Source organism: Elephantulus edwardii, unplaced genomic scaffold (genome assembly GCF_000299155.1).
Source record: "Elephantulus edwardii isolate Elephantulus edwardi_28Jun2011 unplaced genomic scaffold, EleEdw1.0 scaffold00269, whole genome shotgun sequence".
Lineage (NCBI taxonomy): Eukaryota > Metazoa > Chordata > Mammalia > Macroscelidea > Macroscelididae > Elephantulus > Elephantulus edwardii.
In genome coordinates, this window is record NW_006400019.1 from 2,112,416 (window position 1) to 2,119,833 (window position 7,418).

Here is a 7,418-nt window from a genome sequence, read left to right on the forward strand (position 1 = left end):
GGACAGAATGACACCGAAAAACATAGCAAGTAGCATCACCATGTCAAGAAAATGAGTCACAAATAGCTGGGGTGGAGCTTCCAACAGTCCCCAAGGGCTCCCTGGAGCCCACCCAGTCCAAGGTCCACCCTGCCGTCCAGGTCTCACTCAGGACGAGGGCCGTCCCTCCTGCATCCAGCCTCCCCACTGTCTTCACAGACTGGGCTGGGCTTTCCCGTGAAGAAGTGTTTGGGTGAGGACATACACAAGAGGGACAGTTGGTCAGAATGCACAACTAAGAGTCTACAGAGATATGCAGGCAGAAGGCGTGTGGGCAGCAAGCAGCCCAGCGCAAGGGTCATTATAGGAGTTCCCTCCACGTAGTCTGCCTGATCATAGCAGTGGTGCGGTTGTGGGCTGCGTGGTGAGGCCACGAGGTCTGGCTGACTGGGTCTCAGCTGTCTGTTCCTGTCCTCAGAGGCCCTGCACAAAGACGTGTGCAATCCAAGTCCCCTCCCCATCCAGCTGCACCCACACCCCCAGGCTGGAAGCCCCCCGGAGGTCACTTGCTTGCAGATGTTGGCTCCAGTGGGGTCCGGGGGTGAACGCCCTCAGGGGCGCAGGGGCTCCAGAGTGCTGCCCTCCTGGGGCTCTCCTAGGGTGGTGTAGAGGATCCTGATTATGGGCTGCACCCTGCGACTTCCCCTCCGGGGTGTCCCATCTTGGCTATGCTCATCTCCTTCCGGCCTGGGTGGCCTGAAGGCTGGCTCCTGTAGAGACCCCACCTCCTGACGGCCAGTGATCATCCCCAGCTCAGAGCTCTCAAGGTGGGTGTTAGGGGGTATTCTCACAGAGGGGCTGAGTCCCATTTCTGAGCATTTCGTCCAGATGCCAGGTACCCTATCCTTCGCTCCAGCCTTTTCCCTGGCCAAGGGTCTCTGGCTCCTCCTCCTCTTCTGTGCCCTGTTCTGGTCAGTGCAGGCTTGTCCTGCTGGCCATGGGCCAGGGGGCCTGGTCATGGCTCGTGTGCTGCCCCCTGCTCTGTACCCACGCCTCCCCCACTCCCCACTCTGCTGCCTGCTCTGTGGACTCCCTTGGTCTTGTGAGCCTATGGTGTTCAGGGCTTGAGGTGGCTCACGGCCCCAGCCCTGACTCCGTTTCCCGGCTGCTGCTCTGGCCTGAGATGCAGGGGCTGCCCGTCATCCATGCTGACTTTGGGGTCTGATAGGCGCCTGCGCTTGAGTGCCAGGGAAGTGTCTTCTTGGGAGGTCTGGGTGCTATTCTCTACTAGAGTCCCAGTGAGCATGGGGGCCTGGGGTGCAGGATCGTGGATTTCCAAATTCACCTGCCTGCTCGAACCCTTGTGGCTCTTTCCTGAGTGCTTCAGCTTCTCCCTGGTCACTGCCATGGTGACCTCCCACTCCTCCTCATCTCGGATGAGCTTCATCAACTCCAGGAAGGTGGGGGGACAGCCCCGCTGGTTGAGGATGTCCAACTTGCCGCGCAGCGCGGTGGTCATGGAGGCCCGAGTCAGGATGTGCTTCAGGCGGATGCTGTCAGCGTTGCGTGCTGACATGGGGCTGTGGCGCACAGCCTTCTGCAGTAGGGGCTCCAAGCGGAGCAGGAAGGCCGAGACCTTCTCCCCAGCCTTCTGGCAGGCCTGCAGGAAGCGGAACTGGGAGGTGCGGCTGTCCTCCTTGCTGCCAAAGATCTGCACCAGGGCGTCCAGACACTCCTCCACTGTAATGGCATCGTTGTTGGCACGCAGCACGCGCATGATGGACAGTGCAGGGCCACGCAGGCTCTCCAGCAGCCGCCGGCGCTTCTCTACCTCGGACACCTGCCAGAGCTGCACCATTTCAGTGACTTGCTCTATCCAGACCTCAAAGGTCTCCTCGTCAGGTGCCAAGAAAGCATTGCCCGAAAACAAAGAGAGTTTTCGGTACCACATGCTTTCCTTCAGAGGCTGCAAACCTGGGGCCGCCCCTGAGCCCAAAGCTTCAGGCTCCCTGCCCTCAGAGGCAGCACCTGGAGAGCCGCCATAGCCCAGGGTTTTGGCCACGTCCACCATGCGTCGGCCTTCATCTTTTAGGAAGTAGTTCAGTTTGCTGAGGAACTCATCATCTGGGTTGCGTGGTTCCACCACCACCTCCCAGGTGCCTCCTCTGCCCAGGATGTGGCTGGGCATTGTGGTGTAGTTAACAGGCTCCACCAGCTCAAGGAAGACAGCCTTGGCACTGTCTTCCCTTCTAAACATTCTGCCCACCACTTTGTAGGAGCACACGGCCTGCAGGCCTGCCTTCACTGTCTCCTTAATCTCAGCCTCCGTGCACTCGACCGGGATGCCCACAATCAGCAGGGCTTTCCTGGGGTCAAGGTCCATCCCCTTGCTCCAATCTTCAAGCAGGGTAACAGCCATGGCTAGCACTGAACCAAGACAAGGGCTCAGCAGAATCAGACCAATGCAGGAGTGAAGACAGAGCCTGTGAATCCAAACAAGAGGCCTCATTAGCTCCTGCCTGCCCCGTCCCACATGCAAGGGCTTGGCTCCTGTTTCCCAGGGGTCCCAAGGCCCAGCTCCCCTGCCACAACCCCATCTGCTGACCTTCTCCCGTTGTGTGTCACTCCTCAGTACCTGAGAATGCCAATGCTGTAGGTACCTGTAGAGGAAAAGCCACGGTCAGGATGGTTGAGGCACTGTTAAGAGTACCCAGGCAAGGAAGCAGTTCGAGCTGGTCGCCCAAGGTACTGGGCTTCTGTCAGCAAATATCTGCCAACTGAGAAAGATGGCTGGAGCCCTGAGAAACGCAATGAGGCTGGTGGGTGTGAGAAGCGGTGACAAGCTGTACGTTGCCATGGATACAGTGAACAGTGTGGACCAGGGGTTTCTGTTGCAGCGGAGTGTCACATGGTGAGGGCAAGGCCCTTGAGGAGCAACAGGTGATGTCACTGGCCCTGGACCAATGAAGCATCATAGCAACAAGGGGAGAGGAGGGCCCTCAGGGATGAGTAGTTGACTGACACCCTAGCTGCATCACTCCTGCTGCACTAGGTGGTGGTGGTCCCCCTACTCCAGCCCCCGGTACACCAGTGACTCACCTGGCTCGGAGGCAGGCAGACACTGAGTCCTAGGCAGCAGTTCCTGTCCTACAGATGTAAAGCTGCGTGCTGGATCTGTCCAAGGCCAGAGAGGGACTAAGTGATGGTTCTAGCCCCAACCCCACAAACCCTCGCTGAGGTCATGCAAACACCAGGTCTTAGAAAAGTCCCTGGTTAATGGACATGAACCAGCCACCAACACAAATCTGGTGGTACAAGTCCGACCCAAAAAGTGCCTCGAAAGAAAAGACTGGGAATCAATAGCCAGAAAAGCAGCCATTTTCAAATTCATGAGGAGCAATTCTACTTTGAACCATTTGGGGGAGCCAGGAAGCAAACTCAACTGGGTTCAAATGCTTTACTTTTCTCCTGGGCAGAAGCATCTAGAAGAATCCTGAGTGTAGGGGTATAAAACTGCTAAACCAGGGAGTTCTGGTGGCCAAGTGGCAAGAAGCTGCGCTGAATCCTGAAGGCACTCAGTTCAAATCCACCAGATGCTCCACTGGAGGAGAAGGAGGGGCCATCTCCTCCTGTGCCAGTCGGATCCAATTCGATGGTACACAACAACATCAACAAAAATAAAAACTGCTGCTGTTGGATGGAGGGTCTCCTGTGGGAACGCTAGTACCCTAGCCTTAAACCCACTCCATGCCAGGCCTCACCTAGTCCCCCATGTCCTATTCGGACCTATACCGCACCCTCCTCCGAGTTGTCCAGACACCCCCACTTCCTTGGGCCCTACTCATCCTCATCGCCCGTTGCCTGCCCTTTGGCGTCACCTCCCACGTCCGGAACCCCTTCTCCTTCCTGCAGGTGAGGGTGGAGAACCAGCCCTCGGAGCCCACATGAGGACGAAGCCTCCGTGAGTGGAGGGACGGCGCCCCCACCCGGCGGCTGGGTGCTGCTCAGCACACCTAAGTCTTGCCCCTGCACACATCCCCTCCAGGGTCCCTGCAACCATGCTGCCACCCCCCAGGCATCCCCACACTTTTACCCCGTAGTTCCATGCCCCCAGCACACATCGCCACAGCCTTATCCCAGTACTCTGCATTCCCCACCATGTTGCCCTATGTCTCAGCCGCTGCAGCCCCAGCCCATCCAGCCGAGCCCCTTCCGTTTTTTCACTCCTGCACCCGCATGTGCTTCACACAAGCGCACAGAACAAGCCTCCCCTAGGAGCAGGGTGCGCAGCTGGAAGGGTTCCCCTGCACCCTAACTCCTGTTCAGGGTGCCTCGGCCGCGCCTGATCCACAAAACAGCCTCCTGAGGCGTCCCCTCCAGCCCGGGGGGGGGCACCTCCTTGCTCGTGCACTCCCCTGCCCCGAGCTGGGGCACATCCCCCCAGATGGGCCTCAGCCAGGAAAAGGCCCACAAGCTCTCCTCCTCCTGGAGTACAAGTCTCACAGAGGTCCGGCAGTGCTGCATGGCCACACGTGGTCCCCCCATGCGCCCGAAGTCTTGCCTAGGGCACTAGGCCTGGGCCTTACCCGCACAGCAGCCTCGGGAGGGAAGCCCTCGAAGCCTGAGGCCACCAGGCGTCCGCCAACAAGTAGGTACACAAACGTGCGCATGCGCCGACAGAGCTCCCGCCACCCTCCCTGCGGCTGCGCACTGGGTACGCACGCCGCGCCACGTGCCACCAGCGGATATTCCCCAACGCAAACCCCCCGCGTGTGCGCACTGGGTGATCCCGCCCCTCCACGTGCCCCCACCCCTTAGGACGGGAGCTAACACGTGTCAGGCACCTGCATCCGTCCACGTTTCCGTGTCGCAAGCGGTCTGCAAGGGGCCATGTGCACAAGGACAGGCTGAAGTTCAGATTTACTTCTGATTGGGTGCGTGGGGGGTAGACACAGTCTAGCACTGGGCCCTTGTCGACCAGAGCCGCTGCTCCACCCGCCCCTGGCTCCTCCCTGCAGGGTCACGTTCAGTCCGCCTTGTGGCGATCAGCTTCCCGCTCACTTTTTCTCTACGGGAGCTTTAGCTCGGATCTAAGCCTCTATTGCAAAAAGGGTCTCTATAGGGCACAAATCCAGCTCCTGAAAGGGACAGTGCCCTTGGGCGTGAAAGCGCGCATGCCCTCGCCAGCTTAAAAGGATGCTGCTTCGCTGTCAGGGGCTCAGGGCACAACAGATTCTGCATTTCCCAAGGCTTTGCGACCACCACGCCGCCAGTAGTAAGTAGGCTGTGTTCTGAGCAGCCCACCTCGGAAGTTTTACGCTGCTTGCCAGGGCTCAGCATGGCTGGCATTTGGGCACATTTTGCTTTTTTAAAAAAAAAATTTTTTTTTGTTTGTGTACGGTCAAATCGGATCTGACTGGTAAAAGGGGAAGATTGCCCCTCGACATTTTGTTTTATTTGGGATTAGAGAGAACAGGCTTTTCTAGAATTCGCCTTTAAAAGAAAATACGCAAATAACACTGAATAAGATCTTTGCAGATAATCACCCTCATCTCTTAAAAAAAATTTAAAATCTTTATTTTATCCTGGTTCACTTTCAAAGTTCGTGCACATTGTTTTTCACACCAGATCTTTCCTGTTCCCTTTCGCTCCGCTCATTAAAGTGTGGGATCCTGTAACCCCCACGCCGACCTCTTTGCAGGCCACGGCAAAACCAGCCGATGAGGCTGTTGGATTGCTCAGCTTCCTATGAGAAGCAAGCGTGGCTACTCGGCGAGATATTGGACCTTAAGTACTTAAAAGAGTGTGGTCCCTTGAAGTGACTGTCCAGCTGCTCTGACAATTGATAGCACCTTGGGCAGAGATATTTTGACATACATACCTCTTGGTTATGGAGCATCATACCTGGGCTGGCTTCCTTTTCCATGTTGCTGGGAGACTGCAGGCATGGTGGCTACAGAGGGATTCCCCACTAAGCAATGAAATGTGCCCATTTCCAGGTGTGTCTCCTGAGGGCTCTGACCAGGCCATTCATCCTTACCATTGTCCCCTCAGCTGACAGAGGACTGCTATCACAGCCAGAGAGTATATAGTTCCAACTCCAGAAAACTCAGAAAATGCTAACTACTCTCTGTGACAAACCAAATCAGGGAGGAAAGGATGGCAAAGGACTGGGGGTTCATTTTGGGGTGACACTATCACGGATATATACATGTTGTGTGGCATCAAGTCAGAGCCTTCTCACAGCTGACCCTCCAGCGGGTTTTAGGAGGCAGTAAATCTCATGGGAGGAGACTGCTCATTCTTCAGAGCAGCTGGTGGATTTAAACTCTGTGGTTTTGGGATTACAGCACAGCTTCTAACCACTAATCCACCAGAGCTCCCTTGTAAATGTGTTAAAAACCAGTGCAGTTGACAACTTTTGATGTAAAGGAGACCTCAGAGATCTTTGGGGGGCCAGCGTGCTAACCACCACAGGTTGTTGCACTTCCTAGTGTGCGTCAAATTATGTTTACTCTATGCTCTCATCTTTCAAGTGTGCAGAAAGTTCTGGTGGCTTAGTGATAAGGAATGTGCTGTCTACTGTGTGAAACATGGTTCGAATCCATCAGCTTCTCCTTGGGAGAAAGAATAGACAGTTCCCTCTTGATATGCACTCTCTTGATGACCACTGGTAAGCCTAGAAACCCCCTGACAGGACCACTGTGTCCTTTCCAGTCTGGGAGTTCTTTTCTTACCACTAGATTGAACAATATTCTGTTGTCATCAACTATTTTTTTGAAGCAGATTACCAAGCCTTTCTTCCAAGTCTCAGCTCCACTGAAACATGTTCACTATGAATGCAGAGCTTCCAGCATCACAGCAGCATGCCAGCCATCACAGCATGACACACTGGCAGACATAGAGGGTGGTGTCTGATGGACGCGTGACTAGCATTTGCCAAAGTGTTGACGCAGAACAGTTTACTGTCAGGTGTTTACAAACAAAGGCTGTCACACACAGAGGCTGACACAGGGCACTTGGAGGCTGAGTTCTGCAGAGAGCACCTGCAAGCACAGGCAGGACTGGATGGTACTTGAGGCAGGGCATGTGCAAAGGGTGATGGAGCAGCCCTGTGTGGCATGTTCCCAAGTGGAGGCCAACGGCCAGGGCTGAAAGGCTGTAGAAGCCGGGTGTGCAGAAACAGCATAGAAGGCCTCGTGTGTGACAAGTAGCATGAAAATGGTGGCCCGGTGGATGAGGTCACAGGAGCGCCCACCAGCAGAGGCAGCTGTCGGGGAGAATGGCTCGCACAGCTATGTGGGACTGGCACCCACAAGGCCCCCGTAGCCTGCGTGCTGTCTCCACACACCCTTGGCTTCACCTGAGAACAGCACAATAGCAAAGCAAAAGCAGACCCACCGGCCCATGTCATTGACCTAACTCCCATTCATAGCTGC

The 7,418-nt window shown here is 55.9% G+C and overlaps 1 protein-coding gene across 1 annotated transcript; it reads right to left on the reverse strand.

Annotated features, from left to right (window-relative positions):
- Positions 1–1,096: 1,096 nt before the first annotated feature.
- Positions 1,097–2,398, reverse strand: LOC102850820 (paraneoplastic antigen-like protein 5-like). Its single transcript, XM_006899992.1, has one exon. The coding sequence runs from the start codon at positions 2,396–2,398 to the stop codon at positions 1,097–1,099; it is 1,302 nt and encodes a 433-aa protein (XP_006900054.1).
- Positions 2,399–7,418: the final 5,020 nt, after the last annotated feature.